General features: G+C 40.0%; 1 protein-coding gene across 1 annotated transcript in view; it reads right to left on the bottom strand.

The window, feature by feature from the left end:
- LOC114569234 (xylosyltransferase 1) overlaps positions 1–16,137 on the bottom strand; it is a 39,047-nt gene that overhangs the window by 22,245 nt on the left and 665 nt on the right. The window contains exons 2-3 of the mRNA XM_028599037.1: positions 3,269–3,818; positions 531–703 (exon numbers count right to left, since the gene is read on the bottom strand). Of these exons, the coding sequence (XP_028454838.1) occupies positions 531–703; positions 3,269–3,818 (723 nt within the window). The remainder of the gene's footprint in view (positions 1–530; positions 704–3,268; positions 3,819–16,137) is intronic.

Genomic DNA, 16,137 nt, shown 5'->3' with positions numbered 1-16,137 from the left:
TCATTGACAGATATTTCCACAGTTATTAAAATAATTGTGTCAATCAGAGGTGAGCCATTTTCTGTTCTGGGGGAGTTATTTTGCTCTATCCAATCAGCAGTGACGGACATCTCTGTCCTATTTACGTCATTGTCAGTCGACATAGAAGTTCTTACATCATTTTTGTTCACGCACTGGTCAATTCTGAGATTTTGGGTTATTTGGCTTTTTTTTCAGACTCAGCATCCAAAATACACATTCAGGATTTTTATTTCACTACACTTGTCTATTTGCGTCTGTAGATTTCTCCTAAATTTACCAAAAGTTAACATTAGATAATACCTAATTTGCATATTTAAATATACAATTTCAGAAAGCTTGTAAAACAAGAGATAATTGTTGTCAATATTCAACTATGGAAGTGTCATGGTGTTACCAGTTAGTAAAAAGCTGCGGCAGTCTCATTTACATTTGTCCACATTTTTCTGGACATTTTTTGTCACTATTTTTCTGGCTGTGGCTCAAGAAGATGACTTCCCCATTTGTCTCACCTGGTCTACATGGATGTAGTAGTAGTGCGAGGTGTGATAGATGGCTTTGAAGAGACGCTGGAACTGACGCGAGGCTCGGCCGTGGATGACCAGGACGAAAGCGATCCGTGCCGGCATCAGCCGGGCAGCCTCTGAGGGTTCCTCCTCCCACTGTACATTCACATTAGCCTTACCTGGACATAGAGGACAAAGACAGCAGCTCGGGAAACAGCATTTTTAACAGAGCAGTTAACAGGATATGTATTTAATAACACTTTAAAGTGCTCATATTATGCTTTTTGGCTTTTTCCCCCCTTTCCTTTATTGTGGACGTTATAGGTTTACAAAGTGAAAAAGCTAAATGCCTCACTCTGTAGCTAAAACAGAGAGCTCAACACACAGGGGGAAAAGAGGAGCTGCAGCAATGTGCAGTACAACAAAAATATGGTGTTTTCTGAAAATTAAACCACATAAACCTATTCTGGTACAACCTCTAAATACAATTATGAACCTGAAAAGGAGCATAATATGAGCACTTTAAATAATGCTTTCATGTCCAGTTGGAAATATACAGTAGTTCATGTCAGCACTCCGCTATACAGTCTGAGAACTCACTTTGTCTACAACAAGAAATGTTTGCAGTCTAGGGCTGAAACATCAATTAGTGAATACAAAGAAAAGCAATTGATTGATTTCATTGATTGATTAATTTAAATTTAAGACATTTTTGATAACATTCTCTGGTTCCTCCACTGCTTCTTGTGTGAGGACTTGCTGCTTTTCTCTGTCTTACATAGAATATTTTATATTTTGGGTTTTTGTTTAGTTGTTAAGACAATACAATGAATGTTAAAACAATAAATTGGATTCTGGGAATTTATAAAGTGCATTTTCACTATTTTGACATTTATTAGACACAACCATTAATCAAGGCAATAATCGTAACATTATTTAAATATTGTAAATAATCGCTGCAGCCCTACTGCAGTTTGTGATACATTTACTGAAACAAAACAGATAAAATGAGCAATTTTCAGCACACATTGTCAGTCACGCTAAGAATACTAAGACAGACACCACTTGCTGGATTTGGGTTTCTTTGTTTAAGACAACATCACTGTCACGTTCACTTCCAACCCTGATCTCCACTCCACTCCTCCATATTCACTTCCGTCTATCTGGTACTGTTCTGCCATCTGTGGCTGGCTGAGCTAAATCTGCCTCTTGTATATACAAACCCTCTGACAACCTCATGCTCCTCCATCATCACGCTCACTCTAAAGATGGCGCGGGTTGAGGCATGCTTGGCCTAATTAGTGACCTTCCCGGGCTGTGGGGCATGCTGGGATTGAGAGTTTGAGGAGAAATAACTGTAATCAGGCGGCTCAGCAGAGCACTGCTGTGCAGACAGAGGGACTCAGGGGGGAGTGATGTCGTGCACGTTTCGGGATGTACACTTATGCCTGCATAAGTGCAGAAACACCCAACTTTGTTTCAACAACCTTCTTGTTCTCCATTGAGAAAACGTCAAAAGTCAAAATCAGACGTCAAACCAAATCATCTTTTGCTGCTGCTCCAGTCTGTGGATATAATGACTAGTGTATCATCAAAGCAACCTATAATCATATAAATTAAACCTCAAATGGCCCAGGGTGGTTCAGAGAGCACGACTACAAGTAAATCATTAGTCAGCCATTCCAAATATAAGACTACAAACTGCTTGTTTAATTGGGGTGTAATTACGCTAGCTGAGTATCATCCTCGCTGTGTCCGTCCATGCTTTCAGTCCCTGAAAATAGAACTGGCAAAAAACTGGATGCCTCTTCTTGGCTCTGGCACGTGCCGGGTTAAAAATGCTTCTCAAAGGATAAATTTGGAAGGCAAAAAAACCCTCTGACTTTTTGCAACCTGCCACTTCAAAGCAGCTGCCTATTCGTTTTAATTCCTTTGCTTTCTGTCTTTCAGCTTGTCACCCTTTCATTTGTTGACTGGCTCAATCACCAGCTGTGTTAACATGAAGGGACAAAGCAGTCCTTAAATCATAGGTTAATACATTTAAATCCAACTATGTACAATAATTCTGTGTGCTCATATTCCAGATTACACACATATGTTAAGAATAGGCTACTTGAACTTGGAAATATGCTACACGAGTTTGTTCAAATGCTGACCAACGGAAAAAGAAATGGCCTCAATTTTTTCAGTGTAACTAGACTATTTCATGTGCCTAGGAGTTGCTCTTTCTTTATGCCGTGGTATCGAAAGAGGTATCGAGTATCTTTTCCTATACTAATATTGTATTGAAATGTCAAAATTCTAGTATTGTGACAACTTCACAGTTGCTTTAAGAGACTTCTTGAAATGAAAAAGGGTCATATCACCTCTACCCAAAAAGTCAGACTGCCCTCCATTCAGCAAACAAAAAACATACATAACCCTGTGACTTTTTGACCTTTTTCCTTCATAATTTTCAAACAGTCCCTAAAGGAGCTGCACAAACTTGACCTAAAGTTGGTTGCTAAATCTTTAAGTCTTTAATCCTTAAACTTAATCTAAATGTGGATGTTTTTCAGGACTTTTATGAGTACATACTAGTAAATGCATATTTGACAACACTGATATATTGATGTTGTCTGGAATTACCTAAAGATAAAAATTAATTGTGAAAAACATTGTACACTTAGTAAATATTTTACTATCGTAATATATCATATAACATCAACTTATTCATTTTCTCAGTATTAATCTCTCAGTCTCACCTTCTATGGGGCAGTAGCGAGGCACTTTCTCAGGCATCAGCGCTCTGTCTTTGTGTTTGCAGTAGACCTCCACTATCTGCAGCCGACACTCGCGGCTCTTGGCTCGGGACAGAGCAGAAATGGCTTCCTTTCCGCTGATCTCACACTGCGGCTGCTGCTTTCTCGGCTCCAAACTGGGCGGCAGCTGCAAGGCCGACATCTTCGCCTGGTAGAACGGTGGATCCTGATTGGACCCCTGGACCTGTGCTTGGACGGTTGGAACCTGGGGATGGGGTTTACGGACGTGGGTGCGGTTGTGATTGTGGCCCACCCCTCTGGGTTGGACGGGAGGGTACTTGAGGACCTCGTTAGTAGATTTTCCCAGCATGCTCTGTGCTTGGGCCTTATCCAGCTTGCGTTTTGGGTTTGCGACCGGCACTCGCTGGCGTTGAGATCGAGCCCCCAGGTTGCTGTTGCTGTCGATGGTGTCAAAGTCTTTAGGGACTGAGTTCTCATTGTTGTTGCTGTCCATGTGAAGCTTCTCTTTGGGCCGGTGGGAATGGTAGGCGTCCTGTGAGGGAGAAGACAAAATTAGTATAAAACCAAAGAAATTACATTCCGTACTCCTGAAAGTACTTTCTAACCTCTTCAATCACAGAGAAGATAAACATGGTGGTATACTGATGTTTCCTGGTCCCCAAACCTTTATTTCTACACAATATTAAACTAGAAGGGCACTCAGAGAGTGAAGACCTCGCAAAGGCCTTGCTCTATCTAGCAATGTTAACAAAAGTAAAACATTAATTGTGTATCCGCCCCGTGATACGAATCTGCTCAAACATGTAATGCTACACGCCTTCCACCAAGTTTCAGGAAAATCAGGCCAGTAGATTTTCTGTAATCCTGCTGACAGACTGAAACCAAACCAAAAACATTTTAATACCTCATTGGCGGAGGTATTAAAATGCTAATGGGGTTACATGTGTGAACTCCATATAGTGACTAAATTTAAAAGACATTACTTTTTTAAATCATCATTCTAGATCTTTAAATAATCCTAAACATTTATAGCCATGCTAGCGGTGAGCCGGCGACCTCAGCATCAGGAAGTATCGTGTGACATCAGGTTTTGTGATGTAACGAATTGCTTCACAGCACTGCACATACACGCCCCCATCCAGGAACCGGCTAGCTATAAGAACAAGGTAGCAATGGAGTTTTTCACACTATCGTCAAGGCTGAACCGGCAAAAAAGAAGCAGAAAGCTAGGAAAGCATTATCGGAGGAACAGAGAAAGAGGAAACTGCAGACTGACTGAGCGTTGAGTCAGACACGAGTAAACATCGGACCTGCGTTTTCAGAATGGCGAGAACTGAGACAAACAGGATCCTGCAAATCCAATGCTGACCTGGCGTTCTTGCTGTTGCACTTGTAAGTATCTTTGATCAGAAACTTTATCTGCCACATAGTTTCTTGTCAGCTTGATGTTGGCAAACCCAAGTTGCTTCTGCTCCGACAGCGTTCTAAGTAATTATGTAATTACTTAGTATGTAATGTTACATGACCCAGGAGAGAAGGGTAATATTTTAAGAAAAACCTCAGTGGATATGGCTCTGTGCGTTCACAGGCTTCTTTGTCGCCAACGAGTTTTTACGACAACATTGTCAAATATCTATTCCAAAGCTGTAGGGGGAGCTCTATAGAGAAACCTGCGAGCAAAAAGCAAGAAAACGGCGGAAAGAAAATTGCCAAAACAGCATAGCGCCCCTTTAATGCAGATTTAAAAACAGCTCAAAGATGTTTGTTCCTTATGATGACACCAACAGCTTTCATTAGAGGTTTATGTCCCTTTGCTGAAGGCAGGTAATCAAGACCATCACCACAACAAACGCTGAAGCTAGACCACGAAAACTACCAGAAAACCTCTGCCACTGACAACAATAATGTAATGTCGGATTGGGCCTATGTTTAAATAGAGCAGGTCATTGTCTGGAGAATTTACAGCGAGTGAGTGGGCGTGTTGATGACGTTTCTATCATGTGGCTGGCGCCAAACCGGAACAATAAACATTTGATTGTGAAGAAGAAGGGAGGTTTACAGGTAGACGCCAACAAAAAATGTCCAACTGAAGGTACGACAAGATTCGTGAACTTCTATCGAGGGATAGATGCCAAAATCATAAGACAAATTCAAGGAACGGCAAGAGACTTTGTTGTTTATTACCAAATTAGGAACCTGCAACATGACTATATGATGTAATCCGCATCATGTCCTGCCTCCTGCATGCTCCACCCAGGCGCCACCCATCGCCTAAACCAAACCAGTAAGTGTAAGTCTGTTGTTGTGTGCTACATGTGTGAAAAGGAAACTCCAATGTCCAATGGCTTCAGAGAGTTATTATATATCATATTTTTTATTATAGCATTATTAGAATATTATTACTGATGCTTTAAAACATATGCAGCAGTTTAATGTTACAGCTTGTGGAAGTGGAGCACATTTTAACATTTATATACTGTTTGATAGTTTAATTTACAGCACAAAATCATATTTAAAAAAAATTCATTATATGTTTGTAAAATCCTAATCTTTCCATTTTATTCACGTTATTTCCCATCAATTCCTATGGAAAGTTTCCAATTTGAATATTCCCGTAATTTTGCAAACCTACTCCGAATACTCTAAACATGTACGTGAGCGATTCGTCTTATTCTGCAGACAGAATAAACATCAACTGTTTCTCCCTGCCTCACAGATCCTCCTGTGGTTTCCCCCAGAAGCCTGTGCATTCCATGGAGACTGACCACAGCTAAAATACCACTGCTTACCTACAAAGACATCATTCTTCACACACACACACACACACACACACACACACACACACACACACACACACACACACACACACACACACACACACACACACACACACACACACACACACACACACACACACACACACACACACACACTATTGAAATAGTCTTCAGACCTCCTGCTGCTTGATGATAAAAGCGACAGAAAAGACAGAAGAGGCAAGAGGGCCAGTTCCCTCAGGCGCCCGGGGCGAGAGACATTAAAAGAGGGAAGAAAAGAGAGCAAGAGCACGAGAGAGGAGAATGTTGGAACAAAGGAGACCTGTTGCTCTGACATCTGTTGACTTAAGGCCATGTTCACACCGATGAGGATAATTATGAAAATGCCAATGTTTTATAAATGTTTGCTGGCCACAGTGATATAGGACCGGCCTAGGGCTGGGCGATATGGAGAAAATGAAATATCACGAGATTTTTGACCAAATACCTCGATATTGATACCGCAACGATATTGAAGTGTTGACTAATGGTGCTTTCACAAAATATTTACACAATGAGATTTAAAAAAAAATAATCATCAGTAATGTGGATATAATGACTAAGTGGGTAAAGGCAAATAATAGAACAGTTAAAACAGTCTGGTAAGTTCAGAAAATGACATCACTTTACTGTAATGCTGCCTTTAAAACCAGGAAAAGACAACACTTATGCCATATTATGATATTACAATTTCCAAAATCTAAGACGATATCTAGTCTCATATCACGATATCGATATAATATCGATATATTGCCCAGCTCTAGACCAGCCTACATTAACCCATTTAGGCCTAAAACGCCTGCTAAAAAAGGCCTTTTTATGCCTAAGTACTTTTCTGTAAACCCCCTCCCAAAACCTAAGGGTTTCCAGAAATATCTGTAAAAAGCCTACTAAAATCTTAATTTCTCAGGCTCTATAGCAGATAAAAACATGAAATAAAAAGCATTTGAGAGCTTACTTCTTTGGCTTTCAACTTGACTGACTTTCTTGGCCATAATCTTCAACTGCATTTAAAAAATCTATAAACAACAAAAATGACGCAGATGCGTGTTCAGGTCTTAAAGGTAAACACACACAGATGTGTGATCAGGTTTGAATGGGTTAAAGATTCAGAATTCCTTGTTCCTTCACAATCCCTTCGATCCGCTGGCTTTCTAGATACTTAAAACTCCACAAAAAAAGAATATTGTAGATGCAGATTTTTTTTAACTCTCAATCAAACTGTGGAACAGCCAAACCAAAGATATTAAAGACGCAGGCTCTGTAAACATTTTTAAACACAACTCGTTAACCTAGCCTTTTTCTAGCACCACATCTTACCATGTGCAAGCATTACATGGAGTCCCACATGTGCTTTTAAATGTTTTTTTTTATCAGCTGATCTTTTAAATGGCTTGCTCTCTCTGCAATACTAAACACTTTATCTTTACCTGTATTCTTTTAATGGTAAAGCACTTTGAGCTACTGTCGTGTACAAAAGGTGTGTGTGTGAGGAAAAACCTTCATATCAAGCAATAAAGAGCTCTTTCACCAGACTGTATACAGCATCAAGAGGAAGTGTGTGTGTGTGTGTGTATTCAGTATACATACAGGCTGGACTTTATTGCTGTTGCCCAGTGAAAACCTTACAGATTACGCTTGGCTGAGGTGGGCTAGTTGCTGTATTGTGAGAAAGTGTAATGGAAACAGGGGAAGCAAATAAATCATGATGTGCATGAAGCATGTGAAGAGCTGAAAACATGAGATCTGTGTGGAGCGATAAGAAGACTGTAACCTTGCTCAAACAGAAAAACTATATTTTCATCATGTTTTACAGTTTTTAGATTTGACTGGAGCTCTTTTTAATGCATCAGTGATGATAAACAATAACTTACTGTACTTAAGTATTTTCATTTCAACTTTATACTTCCACTCCATTACATGTCAGAGGTAAATACTGTACTGTTTACTCCACTACATTTGTCAGACAGCTTTAGTTACTTTTCAGATGACCGTTTTGGGTTTTGAGTTAGCTGGAAAATGCATCGTGACAAAGCTGAAAGCAGACAACTGTTTTTCTGTAACCATGAAAAGTAGAATATTTACGGATACGTGGTTCTCAAAGGACAGCGCCGCCACAAACATATGATGGTCTTAGAGGTTTCATTGCTGTAGATTAAACTACCCAACAGCACATAAAAGGAGTTAGAATTAGAACAACTTTAAACATCTACAGCAGTAAACTGCAACATACACATTAATGCAGCAGTAATTTTAATCCAGAAATATAGGATTAGGAAAACATTTTGCTGATAATACATACTAAGTAACATTTTAAATGCAGGACTTACTGGTTGTGGAGTATGTTCACAGTATGGCAATAGTACTTTCACTGCAGTACAGGATCTGAATACTTCCTCCACCACTGCATACATCTGCTAAGTATATATTTATGTCAAACTGCCCATTAGGCGAGCACAAATACGCAACAAGGTGTGTTGACAAACAAATATAAACAGTCAAGGTGAAGACAAAGAACTTGACCGATCATGACTTAAATGTCAAAACACAGATGTTGTTATTCATACAGCAGGTTCAAATAAATATGATTTGGCGTGAGATGAAGTGGCAGTTCTAGAATCAAATGGGAATCACAAAATGGTCAGAAAACGGTCATCTCACGATGGAAGTGAATTAAAGTTATCAGTCTAAACAAAATGCTGAAAATAGAGCCGGCGAGACAAAAGGAAAAACAGAGCCAGATGGACATAAAGTAAGCTAAATAGACTTTTACGAGGGACGGGATGGTGCTGTGAAACCTGGCTGTAGTAACCCTGGGACCCGCAGGACAATCCGGGATTACAGCAGGATTTACAGTGGTGTGAAAAAGTGTTTGCCCCCTTCCTCATTTCCTGTTCCTTTGCATGTTTGTCACACTTAAGTGTTTCGGAACATCAAACCAATTTAAACAAAAGTCAAGGACAACACAAGTAAACACAAAATGCAATTTGTAAATGAAGGTGTTTATTATTAAAGGAGAAAAAAAATCCAAACCATCATGGCCCTGTGTGAAAAAGTGATTGCCCCCCTTGTTAAAACATACTATAACTGTGGTTGTCCACACCTGAGTTCAATTTCTCTAGCCACACCCAGGCCTGATTATTGCCACACCTGTTCACAATCAAGGCATCACTTAAATAGGAGCTGCTTGACACAGTAAGGTCCACCAGAAGATCCTTAAAAGCTACACATCATGCCGAGACCCAAAGAAATTCAGGAACAATTGAGAAAGAAAGTAATTGAGATCTATCAGTCTGGAAAGGGTTATAAAGCCATTTCCAAAGCTTTGGGAATCCAGCGAACCACAGTGAGAGCCATTATCCACAAATGGCGAAGACATGGAACAGTGGTGAACCTTCCCAGGAGTGGCCGGCCGCCCAAAATTACCCCAAGAGCGCAGCGACGACTCATCCAAGAGGTCACAAAAGACCCCACAACAACGTCCAAAGAACTGCAGGCCTCACTTGCCTCAGTTAAGGTCAGCGTTCATGCCTCCACCATCAGGAAAAGACTGGGCAAAAATGGCCTGCATGGCAGAGTTCCAAGGAGAAAACCACTGCTGAGCAAAAAAGAACATCAAAGCTCGTCTCAATTTCTCCAGAACACATCTTGATGATCCCCAAGACTTTTGGGACAACATTCTGTGGACCGATGAGACAAAAGTGGAACTCTTTGGAAGGTGTGTGTCCAAGTATATCTGGCGAGAAGGAACACTGCATTTCATAAAAAGAACATTATACCAACTGTAAAATATGGTGGTGGCAGTGTGATGGTCTGGGGCTGTTTTGCTGCTTCAGGACCTGGAAGACTTGCCGTGATAAAAGGAACTATGAATTCTGCTGTCTACCAAGAGATCCTGAAGGAGAATGTCCGACCATCTGTTCGTGTACTCAAGCTGAAACGAACTTGGGTTCTGCAGCAGGACAATGATCCTAAACACACCAGCAAGTCCACCACCGAATGGCTGAAGAAAAACAAAATGAAGACTTTGGAGTGGCCTAGCCAAAGTCCTGACCTGAATCCTATTGAGATGTTGTGGTATGACCTTAAAAAGGCCGTTCATGCTCGAAAACCCTCTAATGTAACTGAATTAGGACAATTCTGCAAAGATGAGTGGGCCAAAATTCCTCCAGGACGCTGTAAAAGCCTCATTGCACGTTATCGCAAACGCTTGGTTGCAGTTGTTGCTGCTAAGGGTGGCCCAACCAGTTATTAGGTTTAGGGGGCAATCACTTTTTCACACAGGGCCATGATGGTTTGGATTTGTTTTCACCTTTAATGATAAACACCTTCATTTACAAATTGCATTTTGTGTTTACTTGTGTTGTCCTTGACTATTGTTTAAATTGGTTTGATGTTCCGAAACACTTAAGTGTGACAAACATGCAAAGGAACAGGAAATGAGGAAGGGGGCAAACACTTTTTCACACCACTGTAAGTCTATCTATGCCAGATTTAGTGAGAATTATCTCAAAGAGAATAGAAAAAAAAAACATAAAGCAGCTTTCTGGTTTTAACATTAGTGTGTTGTGCTTAATCGCCAACAGAGAGCGTAACATGGCAGCATGACGTGTGCTTTGTGGAGGGAAACGTCTGAGACACTACAGTCTGCAGTTCTGACTGAAAGCACTTTAATGCTGCTGCTTCATGACTACAGGCAAAATAATAAATCATCATAAATATCACCATATATTTCAGTAAGCATATTTCACAAAATAATAGGACAACAACTGTGATCAGTGGTGAATAGGATTGAAAAAAATTCAATCAAACCAAAACACCAGCTCATGTTCACTTAACACAAACAAATCATCATTATTAATCATAGCCACATTGCATGGTCTTCACCTGTGTGAGGTAACTTGTAATTACTTATTTGGCGTTGTCACAACTATAGTTGGCTTGCTCTGGTCCGAATCAGTTGAGTTTCTAAACTTGGAGCGTTTCCCCCTTGGTTCGCTTTTGTTTCACACCTTGAAAAATCCAAGCCGTACCAAAATGACATTACAAACGTTAACTCCGCTCGTTCGATCATGGGTGTCTGGGGCGGGACCAAGAAAGTAAATACAGGAAGAAGGTCCTGTGTTCTGGACTAGTATCTCTATGGTCAAACCAGCTCATTTCATTTAAATAATCAGACATTGTTTCACGAGTGACGTTTCTACTTCTGCTCTGCTCACCGAGACTTTGCTCTGCACTGACAGTGTCCGTCTCCAACTTAAGCAGCGGCTGATTTGACAACGGCAGTGCATGTGACCGCAGTCTATTTCTGTGAGAGAAACACTGCAAGCTGCTACAGTTTGCATGTACGGTCACATTGCAGATTGTAAAGCACACCTGACTACAGGAGCCATTTGGCTCAGACTTTGGGAGAACACGCAGTTGGTGCGGTTTGAGGTTGGATCACGTTCTCACCACAAACAAACCGCTCCAGAGTTCAATTGAAAGCGTACAGAGACCGGTCTCGGTTCGCTTGTTTGGTCCGCACCCAAGTATAATGGCTGCATTCACACCTGGCCAAACAAACCGCACCAAGGGGGAAAACGAACTCTAGTGCGATTCAACCAAACTAAATAAGGCAGGTGAAACTGGGATGAAACATTTGTTTTGTAGTTTCATTTCGAACAATTGGTTCTCAAGGCTCTGCTTCTCCCTGCTCTACCTACCTGACAAAAAGAGGTGGTTTAAAACATAAGACTGTATAAAAGTGGATGTAGCCACCATGATGTCACCCATTGGTTTGTGTACTACGGTTGTGAAGCCTCAAGTTTTGCCTTCGCCATCTTTTTTTTTTTTTTTTGGAGCCAGACCACTTTTGGATGAGAGGGTGGAGCTGAGGGGGAGCAAGGGGTGGATCTGACTGAGCACTCAAAGACATTGCTGTGGTAGCAATTTATCAATTACAAGGTAGCCAAGCCTTAAAGCAGCCCCTGCTTTATCATCTTTTTTTTTTTTTTTTTTAAATAAACAGGACCATAATTTACGAAATGAACATCATGATGTATTGACGACTTTAAAACTAGCAATTGAGACCATAAACTTAAAAAAAAAAAAAAAAATTTACTAAAGGTAATAAATCAAGTGAGAGGGAGGGTAATTTTCGCATAGACTTCATTACAATCAGACAGTGCCGTGAAGGAATTTGTTGTGTGCTCTCCTTAATGCCATTCAATAGAAAACCTTTTCTGGGACCAGGGGACTAGGGGTGTGAGTAGCATATACAAGTTATATTGTTATTGGGTGAACTATTCCTTGTAAGTGGGTTTAAAAAGTCTGGTTTTCATCAGAACCAACACTGTTCTGGGTGAGAACTGAGTACCAGTATCACATCTCTCAAGGTGTTCAGAACATCGTCAAAGAACAAATCTGCAGCTTTTAGCAGTGGAGCTCCCCTCAATTTTCCTATAACTACTACTTTCAAAAAGTCAGCGAAAGTCACAGAAACAATAACAATCTGATAACTTGTAAATAATAGGCTGCTGAGTTCTAAACTTTTGAACAGTGCTTGTAGAGGTTGGTTCTGTACTGAACTGAAAGCTTGGACCACAAATGGACTAGTCTATATCCACGACCTTCCACTTTCGGGATTGATCCGTTGCCGCCGGAAATTCCGCCGGATGCATGTCTTTTCACCGATGTTTCCTTTCACTTTCTTTGTGTTGGAATTTTAAACTCTGGTGGATTTCTGAGGACTATGGTTAACTGCTCCTCAGATCTCTGCAGGGTAAATCCAGACAGCTAACTAGACTATCTGTCCAATCTGAGTTTTCTGTTGCACGACTAAAACAACTTTTGAACGTACACATATTCCACCAAAACAAGTTCCTTCCCGAGATTATTTTGCAGCGGCACCGTGGCTCTGTGCGGCGCTTAACGCCACCCATGACGATTGTGATTGGTTTAAAGACATGCCAATAAACCAGCACACACACACACACACACACACACACACACACACACACACACACACACACACACACACACACACACACACACACACACACACACACACACACACACACACACACACACACACACACACACGATTACAAAGTATAAATCCCATCAGAGAAACCTTATCCAAACCAATCCTCTGATCTGACTGTTAGGATTTGAATCAACGCCGATACACATGTGGTTGGCAACACTGTGTGTGTGTGTGTGTTTGTCCATCCCCTCAAAGGAGTGATGAATGTGAGAATTGTGCAACTGGGGCGCCATCCACGACTGCTGTAAACAAACTCAACTGGACATCAATGGTCAGTACACATGATCACATGCACACAGTGTGGTTTCTGGAAAGCTAAACACTGCCGGTATTTTAATGTATCTGCAATGTGAATGTGTATACTGTGGAAGCTGCTGCATTGAAAGTCTAACCCACCTCAGCAAAGCGTAATCTGTAAAGTTTTCACTGGGCAACAGCAATAAAGTCCAGCCTGTATGTTCTCACAGGTATACTGAACACACAGACACACACACACCTAAACTAGATTAGAAAGTATAAATCCCATCAGAGAAACCTTATGTAAACCAATCCTCTGATCTGATTTATTTTTATTGGAAATAGGATGCTTCTTCCTGTCAATAATGCCCCCCCGACTCAACTATTAACTAGAATTTCACAAAGCTTCAACGCAAAACAGAAATAATAGGAAATGCTTCTATTAAGGCTGCAGTGATTTTTAAAAATATGGATTTATCATTTTTTAATAATCAAGTAATCAAAATAGTTGCCTGGTATATTGATTTTCTTTAGGTGGTCCTTTTTTAAGTGTCTAAGTGTCTAAGTTGTGCAACAAATGTTAAAACATTATCTGGTTCCAGCTTCTTAACTGTGATTTTATGTGTTTTGTCTTCTATAATCATATATTGAATATATTTTTGTTTTGACGGTTGTGATGACATTTTCACTTATTTTCGGATGTTTATTGAAAAAAGAATTAGCAGAATATTTGATAATGAAAATACCTTTTAGAAACAACCCCACATTCTTAGCTACACTAATGGTAAGAAGAAATAGCTAAATCATCTTCATGTTGTTCAATCTGCAGGGATTTTCCTGCATAAAGGAATTTTTGGCACCCCCCAAAGAAGTTTTAGCCAGCCCCAAAGCGAAATCAGTGCCAAAATGATAAGAATGGAGAGAAAAAAATAGCAATTAAAATCCTCTTCGACTGTGTTTAATAACAATTTACCAAACGGCTGAAAAGCAGAGCATAAACTTGAATAGGAGCGCTAATCTCAGTTTTACCGTTCAGAGTCTGGCTGCATCAGACTCTCCCGGGGATCTTAACGGTGGTATTTAAATATTAATACTACTTTTTTAAGCAGTTTTGTTGATTGGGGATACTACTTGCATAATCAACATTTTGTTGCTGTTAATCAAATGGTCAGAGATAACAGGCAAATGCATGTAGATTTCTGTCAAATAAGGTGACACTGACACTATTGCCTTTACTGTACACGGACCGATCATGCTAATTTTCTGGTCAATTCAGAGCTGCTGGTTGAATGTTTAAAAATCTAATTAATAGATGAATACTGGAGCAAAATATTGGCTACAGTATGTAGTTTTGATTTAGCATCAATATTCAGAACTGGTATTAATCCAACAAAAATCCCTGCTCACCATGTCTTCAGATCTCTCCAAGAACTCATTTAGCTCTCACATCAACCTTCTGTTTCATTTTATCCTCTTTTCTCTCCCTCCATTGCTCTTCATCTCCCAAACTCTGGTGCTATAAAGTGCTGGCATGTATCTCTACTGTTTTAAAAGCCAATAACTGTCAGGACATCTCTCTGGCTCACACACAAGATCACAGGGCATCCGGTTAACTGTAATGAAAGGATGTAAAAGTGGATGCCTGCAATACAGCTCACATTTCTCACACACACACACACACACACACACACACACACACACACACACACACACACACACACTTCATGTCTTGACAACATGAGAACACCTGGATCCCACCAGGTAAAGCAACACACACACTTAACATTCATTTCTAAACATAAAAAACACTGTGGAATCTCCCTCACATCATATATGTGTGATAAAGACACATATTGTGATTAGACATTATATAAATGTAAGCCACAAATATATAAAAACACTGGGAAAAGCTTGAAAGGTGATGTAGAGGATGCAAACTGAGCTAAAGTTGTAAATCAAATAAAGTAAATGGAAGTGACAAGATAGAAAGGTTTGTGGAAAAATGAAAAAACACAGAAGAGCAATTTCCATTAAAATGGCTTAATCGTTTCCCAGTTTCCTAAGGTGTCTGCGTCCCTTAATATCACTAAAAGAAGGCTTTTAATTAAACCCCTAAATCACAGACATAACAACAGACTCTCAATTAACGGTTTTATCCCCCACAGTTACTCATTCGAAGCTGCAGTTTTCTTAATATGAAATGGCTGTTAAGGTTTAGAATCAAGGGATTCATAATAAATATTATGATCTTTTACATTAAAATTAACAACAATGACGGTCTACAGGCGAGACGCTCTGTTGTTGAGAAATGTCCAACCAAACTCTATTAACAAAACATACAATTATATAGGTTCTTGATTTTCTACAAACGGACATATAATGTAGAACAAATATAAAGATAGTTTAGGACAATATCTGCGTTAATCTTACATTCGGCATGTATACTGACAATAAAAGGCACTTACTTACAGCTAATATCTATATTTACTTCTGCTCATGCTGACTGTTAGCACTACGGATGATTAAGAAAAACTGGGTGAAACTAACTAATTGATACGTTCTAAAAAATGTTAAATGCTGCTTGTACACTGAATGTGTTTACAGTCAACTGAACAGTGGCTACAATCACACGAAAAGGCAAGAAAGTTCCGTTTAACTTGGAATATCGGTCATTACTCGATGCCTCAAATTTAACAGATTCTGACATTACGTTTGGTCTTACGACACGTCTCCATACAAGGGACGAAAAACGGCCAAAATGTTTTGATGCA

Source organism: Perca flavescens, chromosome 15 (assembly GCF_004354835.1).
Source record: "Perca flavescens isolate YP-PL-M2 chromosome 15, PFLA_1.0, whole genome shotgun sequence".
NCBI lineage: Eukaryota > Metazoa > Chordata > Actinopteri > Perciformes > Percidae > Perca > Perca flavescens.
Note: the sequence above shows the minus strand (reverse complement) of the source record. Positions and strands in the feature narration are given on the sequence as shown.